This window comes from Mirounga angustirostris, unplaced genomic scaffold, assembly GCF_029215605.1.
Source record: "Mirounga angustirostris isolate CCGP_5_RB_7025 unplaced genomic scaffold, mMirAng1.0.hap1 SCAF_4, whole genome shotgun sequence".
Lineage (NCBI taxonomy): Eukaryota > Metazoa > Chordata > Mammalia > Carnivora > Phocidae > Mirounga > Mirounga angustirostris.
The window spans coordinates 36849302-36865255 of record NW_026991712.1 but is presented as its reverse complement, the minus strand read 5'-3'; the positions used below and the strand labels follow the sequence as shown (position 1 = coordinate 36865255).

At 38.5% G+C, this 15954-nt stretch overlaps 1 protein-coding gene across 10 annotated transcripts in view; it reads left to right on the top strand.

Moving 5' to 3' along the window:
• VPS13B (vacuolar protein sorting 13 homolog B) overlaps window positions 1–15954 on the top strand; it is a 768399-nt gene that overhangs the window by 656989 nt on the left and 95456 nt on the right. For 9 of the 10 annotated variants that reach the window (XM_064588058.1, XM_064588057.1, XM_064588054.1 and 6 more), the window contains one exon: window positions 6642–6838. In XM_064588058.1, coding sequence (XP_064444128.1) covers window positions 6642–6838 — 197 coding nt within the window. Of the gene's footprint in view, window positions 1–6641; window positions 6839–11636; window positions 15858–15954 lie in introns of those variants that run through there. The other variant, XM_064588061.1, reaches the window with a different exon arrangement.

Sequence of the window (15954 nt, the reverse complement as noted above, 5' to 3'; positions counted from 1 at the left end):
CAACCGTACTGTAGGTGTAGACCACTGTACTTGCTTCCTGCCTGGTCCTTCACATCCAGGCTTGCCCTCTTTTTAATCCACTCTCTATACAGTATCCAGAAGCTTTTAAAATAAACATACATTTGACTCATTACTTCTTTGCTTAAAACTCTCCAAAGATATCCCATTGATGTGAAGGTAAAGTCAAAAACTCTTAACCTGGCCTAAAAACAATAGTTTTTATTACCTACATTTCACAAATGAGGAAACTGAGGCTCAGAGTCATTAAATAAGCTGCTCAAGTTGTAGAGCAGTGACTTAGGGATTTCATCCTATGGGAGTGTCATACCAGAAAGACATTTTATGATGGAGAAATAAAATACAAAGATTCTATCTGTATGGTTTATAAATTTATGGCTCAATGTGTGTCTGAATGGACAATTGACTAAAATTGCCTTTAAAATACTAATTGTACTCATTTTAGCTTTTCATCAGAAGTTTTGAAGACAAATACATCCTTATAATGAGCGAAGGGATCAAACATGCTTTTGCAAATGTACTTACAGACATACAATGTAAAATTTTTTCAACAGAAGTTTATTTGGAGTGAATTTATTAATACCCCTTTGTTAACCAAGGAAAATAGGGTGTACAAAGGAAAATCCTGACAAACACATAGCTGACATATTTGGGGATTTATTTCTATAGTAGTTTTCTATTGTTTTCTGAATTTTCAGAGCTGTCTGTAATGTTCAGATTGAAGTATGTAACCACAGAGCCAGCCTCACACAGAGTTGTGAACGAAGTAAAGTTTGTCTTTGGCTCTCTTCCAAATCTCTCTTTTTGAACTCTTCACAACTCCTCCCCTAAGTGCCAGTGTTGGTACAGTCCACTTTCTTTGCCCTTAAACTGCTCATGGCTTCCCACAATGGTTCCCAGCTTGGATTGCCTTATATTATGGACCTATTCCAACCCTCGCCTTGCACATCAAAACTTACTAGATTTTTTTTCCTTAAAGCCCCACTCTGCTTTCCAATGTGACAGCCAATTTTCATAAGCTATTATATATTAATTTTAATGGAGAATTCTAGAGACAATACCAGAAACAAGTCTTTTCACTCTATTTTCTGTGTAACCTGTCTACCAAGAATATAATTTTTAACTTTACATTCTATTATTTGCATTACAAAAAAACAATAGGTTTGTAAATATGCTTTTTCTAAACTCATTTGCCCTCTTCCACATCTTAACCCTTCCCACATCTTAGCCACCTCTGGTTATGACTGTCCTAAACCAAAGGACTGACTCATTGGCAGTCCAGAGGGGAGATAAGCAATGAGATATTCCTTTATCTCTTAAGTCATAGCCAACACGGAGGGCCACATTTTAGTAGATGTGCAGTTCAATATAGAAAACTATATTGAACTATGATTACAGTGTTCCTGAATATCCAGGTTCAAGGCTTATTATTTTCTTCTCACAAGCCCAACCCGTCGTTAAGAAATCTGGCAAGTAAGACCCTTGATCACAACCTCACAGCTCCTGATAAAGACACCCAAGCTTCATAAACGTTCTGTGAGCATTAGTCACCATACAATACATTATTAGTTTTTGATGTAGTGATCCACGATTCATTGTTTTCATATAACACCCAGTGCTCCATGCAGTACGTGCCCTCCTTAATACCCATCACTGGGCTAATGTATCCCCCCACCCCCCTCCCCTCTAAAACCCTCAGTTTGTTTCTCAGAGTCCATAGTCTCTCATGGTTCATCTCTCCCTGCGATCCCCACCCCCTTCATTTTTTCCCTTCCTTCTCCTAATGTCCTCTATGCTATTCCTTATGTTCCACAAATAAGTGAAACCATATGATAATTGACTTTCTCTGCTTGACTTATTTCACTCAGCATAATCTCCTCCAGTCCCATCCATGTTGATGTAAAAGTTGGGTATTCATCCTTTCTGATGGCTGAGTAATATTCCATTGTATATATGGACCACATCTTCTTTATCCATTCATCTGTTGAAGGGCATCTCTGCTCTTTCCACAGTTTGGCTAGTGCAGAAATTGACAACCTGAATAGGCCAAAAACCAGTAACGAGATTGAAGCATTGATCAAAAACCTCCCAAAAAACAAGAGTCCAGGGCCTGACGGATTCCCTGGGGAATTCTACCAAAGACGAAATAATACCTATTCTCCTGAAGCTGTTTCAAAAAATAGAAACAGAAGGAAAGCTTCCAGACTCATTCTGTGAGGCCAGCATTACCTTAATCCCCAAACCAGGCAAAGACCCCATATAAAAGGAGAATTTCAGATGGATATCCCTGATGAATATGGATTCCAAAATCCTCAACAAAATCCTACCTAAGAGGATCCAACAATACATTAAAAGGATCATCCACCACAACCAAGTGGGATTTATCCCCAGGATGCAAGGTGGTTCAACATTTGCCAATCAATCAATGTGATAGAACACATTAATAAGAGGAGGGAGAAGAACCATATGGTCTTCTCAATTGATGCAGAAAAAGCATTTGACAAAATACAGCATCCTTTCCTGATTAAAAATCTTCAGAGTATAGGGATAGAGGGAACATTCCTCAAGTTCATAAAATCCATCTATGAAAAATCCACAGCGAATATCATCCTCAGTGGGGAAAAGCTGAGAGCCTTTCCCTTAAGATCAGGAACACGTCAAGGATGCCCACTCTCGCCACTGTTGTTCAACATAGTACTAGAAGTCCTAGCAACAGCAATCAGACAACAAAAAGAAATAAAAGGTATTCAAATTAGCAAAGAAGTCAAACTCTCTCTTTTCACAAATGACATGATACTTTATGTGGAAAACCCAGAAGATTCCACCCCCAAATTACTAGAACTCATACAGCCAATCAGTAACATGGCTAACATTTTTTAAGCTTTTACTATGTGCTATTATATGAGATGCTTTGTCTTTTTTGATTCTCACAATTCCTGAGATAGTTCTGTTACTATCTCCTTTTTAGAAATAAAGAAACTGATGTTGGAGAAATTAATTTGCCCAAAAACTCATAGCTAATGGAGCTAGGAATTGAATCCCATTAGGTCTGACTCCAAAGTTCATGCTTTTATCTTCTGTACTTCTTTGTGGAGAATTTTTAATGTGCCAGAGATGGACTGAATCACCCAGGATGTGTATATTCATTCATTCATTCATTCATGAATTATTCATTCATTCAGCAACTTTCTTTTTGAACATTCACTATATACACTTTGCCAGGTGCTATGAAAATCCAAAGCTTAGCCAAATGGAAATCATTCCCTCAAGGAATGTGCCTACCGGGGAAGATGTCATGTATAGAAATAACTATAACATGAGGTATACAGTGATAAGAGCTATGAAACAGATTCCCTTTTAAAAACTGTTGGAGTTCAGAAAAAGGAGAGCATTTCTCCATCTGGGGAGGTGAAAAGGCTCAAAGAAAGGTGGTATTTCATTTGGACCTTGATAGATGGGAAGGATTTAAATATGAGACAATGAGAAATGAAAGGGGTGTACAGGTGTTTTAGGCTAAGAGAGAATATAGGAACAAAGACCCAGAGAGGGTAAAGTTAGAAAGAAGTATATCATGGAAAGCAAGAAGGGAGTGAATTTCAAGAAATGGTAGGTAAAAGTGGATTACTGTGAATGTGTTACTTGTACTCATCACTAAACAGAACATACCCTTCTATTTCATCCCCGTCAGCCTCTTATGCATATCCATTTTGTTCCCGTTTTTCCCAGTAAGTATCTCTCCATACACGGATGCTCAAATCCCTCTTTAAAGAAAAGAAACTGTTATGGGTGGAGAGGTAAAATTTATCCCATTGAAAGATTAGGAATCACTTATTTAGAAAAGAAAGGTTAAGGAGAAATCTATTCATTCAGGAATCTTCTGTTAAGATCCTTTATGTCCCAGGGTGCCTGGGTGGCTCAGTCATTAAGAGTCTGCCTTTGGCTCACGTCATGATCCCAGGGTCCTGGGATAGAGCCCAGCATAGGGCTCCCCGCGTAGGGCCCCCCAGAGTCGGACTCCCCCTCCTGGGGTGTCTGGGTGGCTCAGTCATTAAGCGTCTGCCTTCGGCTCAGGTCATGATCCCAGGGTCCTGGAATTGAACCCAGCGTCGGGCTCCCTGCTCAGCGGGAAGCCTGCTTCTCCCTCTCCCACTCCCCCTGCTTGTGTTCCTGCTCTCTCTCTCTCTCTCTCTCTGTCAAATAAATAAATAAAATCTTAAAAAAAAAAAATCCCTTATGTCCCAAAAACTGTTCGATGCTAAGAAAATTTTTTTAAATAATGTGTCATTTTTGCATCAAGGATCTAAGAGTTGACTAAAGGAGACAAACATGTAAATAGGGACTTGCAAAGTGTAATGAGTTTTATGATAGAGGAGTGTGTTAGATATAGAAGTGACACAAAGGAGGCAGCGACCAGCTCTGAGGATGGTAATTAGGGAATGCTTCCGAAAGAAAAGGCACACCTGAGCCCAGTCCTTTTTTTTTTTAAGACAAATGGAATTAACTCACATGTTCTATTTTAAAGCTTTTTTTTTTAATTTAGTGATATATCTTGGATGCCTTTTGTGTTCGTATATATAGATATTCCTTATTCACTTTAATGGTTGTATAGTAATCCATTCTATAGATCTGCCTGTGATATCCCCTATTAATGGATATTTGAGTCATTTCTAATTTCTTACTAATACACCCAGTGCTGAAATAAATACACACTTGCATTGGAATCTCTGTAAATAGATTCCTAGGCATATACTTCCAAGCATTTAATAGATATTGCCAAATTACCCTCCAAAAATATTGGGTGGAAATGCTTAATCTAACCACACCTGTGCAGAAATTGGAACTGTCAGTTCTTAAAACTGCCAGAGTAATAAATTAAAAATATTATGTTATTAACTTAAATTTGAATTTAAGTATTAGTGAAGTTGAGTATCTTTTCATGCTTACTGGCCAGTTACTTTTGTTTTTCTGTGAACTAATTACTGTCAGAGTCTGCGAATTTACCATATGCAAGCTAATGAATCAGCCTGCTAGTGTTTCGTGGCTTCTGGCAGAGGACATAAGACTCATGGGTCAGAAACAAAGAACACTATTACTCCGGGCGCAAGTAACATGAGCACCATGTTTGCATCGGTTCCTCTTGCCCCCAGGTCCCACGCGGGCAATGCAGAAGGGCCCTCAGGGAGATGGTATGCATGCAGTAGGTATGTGGCACAGCCAAGGAGCATAGAGCTTGTCAAATCCACCCCCTTTAGAGTGAGTCTGCTCTTTGTCCTGGAGAGAGACTTTCCCACATCCCTCAAGGTTGTTCTCTGTAAACACAACCTAAGAACTAGCCCCAGTTAACAGCTTTCAGGGCCTTGCATCCTGTTCATACCTAGCAGTAACATGCAGGGAAGTTCAGGGCCCATGGCTAACTGCCTTTTCCAACATCTTCCTTTTCTTATTTTTCTGTATGCGTATTTATCATTTTCTCATTGATTTGTAAGCACTCTCTGCTACCACAACAATTATTCCTGGATCTATCATTGAATATCACTTATCCTACCCTAGTTTGCCTTTTTTTTTTTTAATTTGATTTTATCCACTGTAGTTTTGTGGGGGTTTTTTTCTTCAGTGGGTTTCATGCCATACTTATAAAAAGCTGCCCTATTATGATAAAGATGTTAACCGATTTTTTTTCTCGTATGCTTTCAGTTTGGGCCTCTAACATTTTGATCCTTTTGGAATCTACTTTCATGTAGGAATGATGTAGGGACCCATTTTGGTTTTACCAAATGGCTAGACAGTTCTTACAACCACATTTCCTGTCTCTCCCTACTTGTTTGAAATGGTATCTTCCTTACAAACTAAAACTTATCTGTACTTATATCTTATACTATTTTTTATTCTATTTCTTTTAATCTATTTGTAGGCTACTACTCAAACCTTATCTTTTAACTGCCATAGCCTTATAATACACTTAACACCTGGTAGAATTTGTTCCTCCTTTTTTCTCTTTTATTTAAAAACTTTCTTGGCTGTTTTCACATATTATTCTTGAATGGGTCTTTTAAAATAAAGTAGGCTAGAGGGGAGGACGGTGGGGGGATAGCTTAGCCTGGTGATGGGTATTAAAGAGGGCACGTTCTGCATGGAGCACTGGGTGTTACATGCAAACAATGAATCATGGAACACTACATCAAAAACTAATGATGTAATGTATGGTGATTAACATAATATAATAATAAAAAAAAGGTAGGTAGGGGCGGCTGGGTGGCTCAGATGGTTAAGCGTCTGCCTTCGGCTCAGGTGATGATCCTGGAGTCCCGGGATCGAGTCCCGCATCGGGCTCCCTGCTCGGCGGGGAGTCTGCTTCTCCCTCTGACCCTCCTCCCTCTCCTGCTCTCTGTCTCTCATTCTCTCTCTCTCAAATAAATAAATAAAATCTTTAAAAAAAAAAAGGTAGGTAAACAGGGTGAATATAACTATGAAAAGAAATTCTAAACTGTCTTCTACAGACTTATCCCTTTTTAAAAGTCTTATTCATGTTATAACTTCTATGGTTTAATTTGCATTTCAACAAATATAGAACTGTATCATAGTTTTTATTTGCAACTTCTAAAATCTTCCTTATTTTAATATAGATTCCGTGTAGTTTGGAATACTGGGATGAACTCCAGAAGGTTTTTGTTGCATTTCAAGAATTCAGTCTGTCTGAAAGCAAAGTGTGTGAACTGCAGTTGCCGGATATCAATCTTGTGAGTGACCAGAAGAAACTGGTATCCTCGGATCTTTGGAGAATTGTCCTGAACAGCAGTCAAAATGGTGCTGATGACCAAAGGTAACTCGGCAAAAAATGAAATAGTGACATTATACTGGGAAACAGTCATCAAGTCCTTGTATCTAGTGACCCCTCTCTTAGCCGGATCTCAGCTGGCTAGCAGCTGCATCTGTGTGAACTACAGATGAGAACTAGGACATAAGACAAGCTGATATAGCAAAGTCTGAGTACTAAAAATCCTGTGTTGTATGCATAATATAGCCCTGTGAGCCCTCGCAGTAAGAACCTGTTCCTTAAGTATAAAAACAAAAAGTGCAAAAAACAAACTACCAAAAAAAAAAATCGAGTCATCCTAAACAAAAAATATAAAGAAAAGAACCATTAATTCCTCAACAGATTCTTTTTTTTTTTTTTTAAGATTTTATTTGTTTATTTGACAGAGAGGAGAGCGGGAACACAGGCAGGGCGAGTGGGAGAGGAAGAAGCAGGCTTCCTGCTGAGCAGGGAGCCCGATGCGGGGCTTGATCCCAGGACCCTGGGATCATGACCTGAGCAGAAGGCAGACGCTTAATGACTGAGCCACCCGGGCACCCCAATTCCTCAACAGACTCTGAATGACACAGTAAACAATATATGTTAATGATAACCCTGGAGCATTAAGAGAGAGGTTAAATAAATTGTATTGTCTCCTTCTAAAAAGATAAATTTTGGAAATATTTCTTTCTTAAGTGGTTTTATTTTTTTCTCAGAGATTTTATTTATTTATTTGAGGGAGAGAGCACAAGGTGGGGGAGGAGTAGAGGGAGAGGGAGAAGCAGACTCCCTGCTGAGCAGGGAGCCTGATGCAGGACGCCATCCCAGGACCCTGGGATCATGACCTGAGCCGAAGACAGATGTTTAACAGAATGAGCCACCCAGGCGCCCCTCTTAAGTGGTTTAAAAAAAAACTTTAAAAGACCTCTAGACATTAGAAAAACTTGGCTAACCAAAATGACTTCTATCCAAAGGATTTCTAGATAGCTCTACATTGTATTTGGCCATAATGAATCTCTAGAGCTGTAGACTTCAGGTGTTCTGTGTCATGTCCCCACAACTTCCTGTCCCACACCTCCTACAGGATATCTGGTTAGTGGCAAAAGAGGGCCAGACTGTCCCTATTTTCAATGTTTGCCTGCTTGATACATCCACTAACAAGAGTAGAAAAAAAATTGGCTTCAGTAACCTATTCTTCAGCACGTCTTCTCATTTACATATCCCTATTGGTTAAGCATTCCTGTTCATGCTCCCACAAAAGACAAGAAAAAGATACTAAACCACAGTCAGTGGAATAGTTTTCTTGGGTCATATGATAATGCATGTACCATGGGCTCAGGCCCATCTTGTTGTCTGTCACTCTCAATGTCCTGCCTTCCAGTTCTCCTGAGGAACTGGCTTTAGCATTATCTTACTCCTTTTATATAATCCCTCCTTTTCTCTCCCCAAACAACACTCTGGCACTAACAAAGAGAAAAAACATCCATCATTCATAACATCCACAAATCAACTGTTTTCTCTTTTCTGTGTTACTTTTATTTTTGCCCATGACTGTATGTATACCTTCGCAAGGTTATAATCATAGCACATCATTTCATGTTCTGATTCCTGCTTTATATTATAAAGAGTTGTGAATGCTTTCTCTTTTTTTTTTATTAATAATACTATATGTTCATTGAAGAGCATTTGGAAAATAAAGAGAATGCCATCACCCATGGTCATATCACACTGATAACTTCTTTAACATTTTAACAGTAGCCTCACAGTCTTTTCCAGTGATTACTTCGTGTGCTTAATAATAATATGTTTTATACTTTATATATCCTATTTCTAGGTCATGTGGCTCTTCAAGAATAATTACCTTCCTTTTTTATATTACCTACTGATTATAACTAGCAAAAATATATTAGAAGAGTGGGATCTTAATATATGTGGAATGCAGCAATGAAAAGAATACCCATCCCGTGAGGAGTTAGCAAATGCATAGGAAGATTGCCTATTCTAAGTACAGGTTACCTAGTCAGAAACCAGGAAATCTCAGAAAATAGAGCTGTAAGTAACAAAAATGTTTTTAATCTGAGTTTCATTAATAGTATCAAGTTAGAAATCATTTCTTGATTCTAATTATGAAAGAATGCATTTTCAGCATTGAAAGAAGCATTTTCGACAAGGTTAATTCGTCTGAATCTGAAACATTCATAAAAATTACTTTTGTGGTAAGCTTAGCACTACAGAAAGGTGGAACCTTTAGGGAATGGAAATTTATGCAGACAATCAAATTCAGGCAATTATTCACCAAGCTTTTGACATTGTAATCACAGATCTTTTGTCCTCACCTGGCATTTTTCAAGTTACCTAATATTTCACAATTGATCTTGCTTTGTTTGACATTAACATTTTTCAGATAGAATTTGATATTTATGAAATTAAATTTAAAGAGTTGGTTTAAAAGTCAACTTCGTGAGACCCTACTAAGACACTTTTCAAAAGGGACAGTAAATAAATTTTTTCCAGTTTCTAGAAAGAAAACATTAGTGCTTCAATAATATGTCAGCATTTCATGCAGAAGGAAAACTGCTGCTGTTAGCTCCAGTATATTCTGTCATGAGAAATTTAGAACTGGACAAAAACCTGATGCTTTTATGATTAGAGATTACCTTGTAAGTAATATTCTCAGTGGTTTGAAAAGGATATGCATCAGACTGTTGTGCATTCCAGGAAGAAAGTTCATAAAAATAAGTCCTATGAAGCTGAATCTTTTTTTTTCTTTCTATTTTTTTTTATTCTTATGTTAATCCCCATACATTACATCATTAGTTTTTGATGTAGTGTTCCATGATTCATTGTTTGTGCATAACACCCAGTGCTCCATGCAGAATGTGCCCTCCTCAATACCCACCACCAGGCTAACCCATCCTCCTACCCGAAGCTTAATCTTAATAAGAAAAAAGAGGAAGAAAAAGCAAAGAGCATCTTGCCCACAATTGGCATAAAGTTGCAACAGGGTAGGGTCGCTCAGTGGTAATGGCATCACTGTAGGTATGTAAATACAAGCACTATTTAATAGAGAATTCCAAGTTAGAAGACCTGGATTTAAGTCCTGGCTTCATCACCAACCAGGTATTTGGCTTTGAGAAACTGATTTCTAAGCTGAAGCCTTAAGGAATGAATGGGAGCTAACCGGTCCAAAGGGTGGCAGATAGCCTTCATTACAAAGGACTGGTGACAAAAGAGCCAATCTTTTTTTCTTTTCTTTTTTTTTTTTTTTTAAAGATTTTATTTATTTATTTGAGAGAGAGAATGAGATAGAGAGAGAGCATGAGAGGGGGGAGGGTCAGAGGGAGAAGCAGACTCCCCGCCGAGCAGGGAGCCCGACGTGGGACTCGATCCCGGGACTCCAGGATCATGACCTGAGCCGAAGGCAGTGGCCCAACCGACTGAGCCACCCAGGCGCCCAAAAGAGCCAATCTTTTAAACCTTAGTCTGTTTATCCCATACAGGTGTATTATCTTTAATTCAATGCCTGTGTATTTGTAGTAATTGCATCCCACCATCTTTAACCAGTGGTTTGCTTGATCACATGAAAAGGAATGATTGGTAATGATTGGTTTTTTTTGAAGGTAGCATTTGAAGTAGAGTAACTTCAAGCTTAGTTTCCACTACAGTATTGACCTTTTAGGAGACTTCTCCTATTTGCTGCATACTGGACTGGAGGTAAGAGATACAGCTTTTAAGCCCTGATCAAGATATCCATTTCAGCTATTTATCTTTAATCTCATCATGTATGTATTTGCCCATGCCCATTGCTTAAGCCTAAATAAATCCCCTTTTTCAGTTAGGTCCTGACAAGAAACAGAAGGCAAACTCAAACTTGAAGATTATAGAGAGTTTAATGAAAGGACTATTTACAGAAATGTGGGCAGGATTAAGGGATGGTACAGAACCCTCGGGCTAGGAATCCTGGGGAACCATCCCATTCTTAGGCCTGAAGGAGCCAGGGGAATACATACCTTCACTCCACTGTCCTCTCAGAGGACAAAGCAGCTTGTTGATACAGTCCAGCAGCAGAGAAGAGGATGGGGAAGGGGAGAAAGTGGGGATCTAGTGAGCAAACAGAAGGTAGCCAGCAACTCCACACTCTATTTGGAATATATAGTTTCTTACCCAGTAACTGGCCCTACAAGGAAAAAAAGGGAAACAAAGTGGTGGGCCCAACTCTCAGGTTTTGGGCCACTCTCCTAGGTTCCCTGGGTTTGGAATCAGTTTGATGCCTTCTGATGGACCAGAACAACCATCTAATTTGTTTCCCCACACCTCTTACCCTCACGCCAAATGACTAAATCCTAGAAGTGTGTGACTTTATAAAGTTATACACATTACAGGCAACTATCATGTAACACAATAATAACAGCAGATCTTGATATATAGGTTCAGTTAACTTTATTACCAGTTGATAACGCTCAACTGTGTTCACCTGTGTCAAATCTTTGGTGGTTTGTTGTGCATATTGCATGGTCATTTCTCACAACATTAGAACATGTGAAAGCAGATGACTTATAAGGACTTTTTATCCCCACGCCCCAAATGGTGGTCAATAGAAGAAGGCGTCTTAGAAAAACAAGTGGCTTAAGGGTGCTCTTCCTTCACGCAATGAAAATTGAAACTCTGGTGAGATTTTTGGAGTACTTTCATTTTTGGATGTGCCACAACAAAGTATTCTCTCCTACTCCCTAAAGATCTTATAAAAGAAGCCCCCATCCAGTCATATTTGGTAATCTTTGAGACAATGGTCAACAGCTTTTTTTTTTTTTTTTTTTTTCCAAAGAGGAGATGCTTTTCATTTTTCGAAGCCTTGATTCTTGCATAGATAGACAGCGGAGGAATTAGACGAAGAGCATCATGATGATCAAGTCTCTGGATTGTTTCTCTTCTCTCCACCAGTTGAACTTTCTCTTACCAAGAAGATGACTGTCGCCTCCAAATACTCTTCCCTTCCATTTGGCTGCTTGGATGTGTACTTTTAGATGTACCTAAATTTGTTGAGTACCATTTTTAAAACTGTTGATTTTCAGAAACCATTTAGGTGTAAACCAGAATATTTTTTACCGGGGATAAACCTGAGTTTTGCCTTCTCTACCTTGGGTAGAAGGGATGCTTGTATTTTTACCCAAGTGTCTTTTTGAAGCCTTTTACTATTTCCTTTTAGTTGATGATTGAACTCTATGTAACACCAGGAGTTGGTCTTCTGCCAGCAAGTCCTTTTCCATGTACACATTCCCTAAAATAATCAATTTTCCTTGGGGCTCACCTAAAGTTCTAGGCTGATGATATTAAAATGACTCAGAAGTCTCTGTGTCATGGTGCTTAGTCTGGGAACTGTGGAAGATTCTCTCTTTTTAAAGTCAGATATAAAGGAGTCCTTTACCTGAGGGCCTGTTTAAGCCTGTTGTGTTTGTTTAAGCCATGGATTACAACCCAATTAGTGGGTCATGAAATCAATTTAGCAGGTTGTAGCTGGAATTTTTTTAATAAAATAAAAAAATATTGGTGTGAGGCGAACGTGATAACCACTACACTACGGAAACAATAAAAAATATTGGTATGAAAAGGACAAATATTGTATAATTCCACTTATATGAGATACCAAGAGTAGCAAATTTTTAGAGACAGATTAGAATGGTGTTCATCAGGGAGTGGGGGAGAGGGGGATGGGGAGTTCTTGTTTAAGGAGTATAGAGTTTGAGTGCAGGAAGATGAAAAACCTCTGGAGATGGGGACACTGATGGTTGTGCGACAGTGCAGATGTACTGAATGCCACTGAACTGTGCACTTGGGTTAAACAGTAAATTTATGTTACCTATATATTTATGACAATTTTTAAAATATCAGCGTGTGTCATATTTTTAGTAAACCTGCCTCCCGCCCCCCCCCCCACCCGTTTTATATGTGACCTAGAATACAATAAAAGTGTATTTTTTACTTTGGGTTAGAGTTAAAGCATTTAAAAAATGGTGATTCTAAGGACTAGAGAGGACTTGGTGCAAGTGACAGGCATCCTCCCCTGTCTTCTCTTAACGGTGCAGCTCTCTCCCAGAATGGACAGAGCAGTGTTTTTGCAGTAGGCAGGAGGGAGATTAGGTGAACCAGCGTTGAGAAACCATGCCACAGTGAGATGAACATCAGTGTGATATTACAAGACCCATCTTAGGCCTAAAGGCAATCACCAACAATTAACGTTGAACTGCGTGACCAGTATGGTACCCTGCTTACCAGCCAGAAAAAGACGGATGGCATTTTTTTCAGTTAATGAGTGTTAGATATTATACTGAACAGTTCATATGCAGCATCTCCTTTAATACTCAAAGAGTTGTTCAATTACTGTACTCATTTTACAGATGAAAAAAAATGAGATTTAGCCAGGTGGTAATACAATTTGCTGAAGATTATAATATAAATGATAGAAGTGCAAGTATCTTCGCTAGGTTCTTTCACCCAGTTATTCTCTGCTTAATCTCTCTGCTGTATTTTTCTGTATTACACAAGCCTTCTTCCTATGGAGGGATCCAGAGAAAAGCTCAAGCCTTCATCAGTTAGATCAGATTGTTGGGTACCTGCACTGCTGTAGGGTTTCACCCGAGAATGGCCCCAGGAGTGAATCTTCAAGGATTGTGCCTGGGTCCCAGCGATGCCTATTAATCAAAACACAGACTTACTAAAATACTCATTGTTTAAAGAGTTGATACCCATCTACAGGTACCCCTCTATAGGACAGTTGGTAAGTTACCTTTTGGCTAAAATGCAGATATGGATATGTAAAATTCCTGCCATATTTTCCACTTTTTAGAATATTTCCAGGAATTTGAGTTTCCATTAGGATCTTAGGGATAGTTCAACTAACTACTGAATCTTGAGTTCTGTGTATTATTGTTTGAGAGGTGTTACCCCCAGAGTTACCACTTTTACTTTCTTCTCTATTTCTGCTGATTACACATCTCATAAATTATGTTTTTCCTTTTGACATCTGGATCAGAGTTCATTGTACCTGATTAAGGAAATTATGCAAACATAGCTGCTCTAAGTGTCCCTAGCAGGGTCATCCCTCTCCTATTTATGACTGGTTAGCTCTATTACACTTACATCTTTTTAGTCCTGGTGTAAGAGGTAAGCATATATATGCTGCTTTTAAAATGATATATAATGATGATCAAATTAAGTTGAGTATTGAAAAACTATCATTTCACTGATTCAAAATACATTTAAAGTATATTCAGTTTGTATACACCGTATTAATTTTGTGATTAAGAAATTTTAATTTTGGTATGACTAATTTTTAGTAAGTCTGAATTTTTAAATATAGCTTAACTCAACAACCATTTTAGTTAGGATTTTAAGATTGAAAGACTATTTCTAACTACTTGAGTCTGTTAACCATAAAGCCAAAAAAATCTCTTTTTAAAAATTTACATGTATATTTAACGTAAGAAGAACTAAAGAATTAATCAATTCGTTATTAATAAAAATTATAGCACATACTCCTGTTTTAGCAGCCTTTTTCAATATGTTATACTATCTGCTACTCTCCAGATAGAAAAATAAATGTTGGAAAATCTCAAGAGTGTCAAAATTGTAGTTGGCAAGAAAAATACTTCAGATAAACACCTCAAATTGTGTACTCACTGTTTTAAAACTGATCTCATAGAACTCTCTCCTGGATTTTTAATAATATTTTGACTAACATTGTACCCTATTTCTAACAACTTCTGAAAGTAGTTTAAATGTATAAAACACATGTACAACTAATACATTTTGCTCTTTCTGAATAAATACAAGTTTTAATTTTACCTAGTCGATGAAATCTGTTATTTGTAACTCCACAGATAAATTCCTAGAAGGCTATTTAAATTAGTATGCCCACTTATAGAAGCTTTAGCATATACTTAGATGCATTCCTTGCACATAACATTTAATCAGTAACAAATCGCCCCAGAGTTTGTAGTTTCTTTGTAGGCACTGGAGATTTACTAACATTGCAGTAAATACCACCATATAACTATAAACGTCTTCAAATTGTAATACTCAGTAAACGTGTTGGAATGCTTCTAGCTTTCATTTTCACCAGCCTTTTCACAACCTCTTTCAAAACTTAGCTGAAGATTCACACTCTGACAATCCCACGTGATGCACCTCACGCCATCCTGAGTTCCTCTTATGTTTCTACTCTGGCAGCACTTCCGACCTTCCTGTACCTGGGTGGTTGTTCTATTTGATGATGTTTCTAAATGTCTACATATTTTATATCATCGGTTAGATGGTGATATAAAACCAAGGATTTATTTCCTTAGTTTTTCCTGTCATAGTTCTCCCTAGGATACTGTAAATCAGTGTTTCTTCTCTAGGCCCCTCAGGGACTTGGAAGCCAGGCTCCCATCGCTCTAGAACAAATTTCGGATTTGGAAAGAAGAGGGCAGAGGACGATGAGAGAGAATGGGGCAGCGTCTATTCGGTGGTCCGCGGTCACCAGAATGTCCCTTGCGCCATCCCACTCCCCAGTTCCCGTGATGTCTCGGCTAGCACTGAGGCTAGGCAGCACGTTTCACATGCACATCAGCAGCTGCCACGTACCAGCTTCTTGCCTCCTACAGATGCCTTCACTGTGCCTTTTAGTGAGATTTTACTTGTTTAAAATGGCAGTAGGAGGATGGGCAAGTGAATAGAGGACCCATGCAGTGTAACTGTCCATGGGATTTTGGTTCTTCTGGACGTGGTCATAACTTTTATGGCACCTAATACAGTATTTAGTGAGTCTCCAGTAAAGAGGATTGACTAACTCATGGCCCTGTGGATATGGACAATCTGGAGAAGTAAAACAAAGTGAAACATTTTATGGTGACGCTGAAAGTATTGGGTTTTGTGGGGGTTTTTTTAATTTTATTATGTTATGTTAATCACCATACATTACATCATTAGTTTTTGATGTAGTGTTCCATGATTCATTGTTTGCATATTGGATTTTTATTTTATTTTTTTTTTAAGATTTTATTTATTTGACAGAGACACAGTGGGAGAGGGAACACAAGCAGGGGGAGTGGGAGAGGGAGAAGCAGGCTTCCCGCAGAGCAGGGAGCCCGATGCGGGGCTTGATC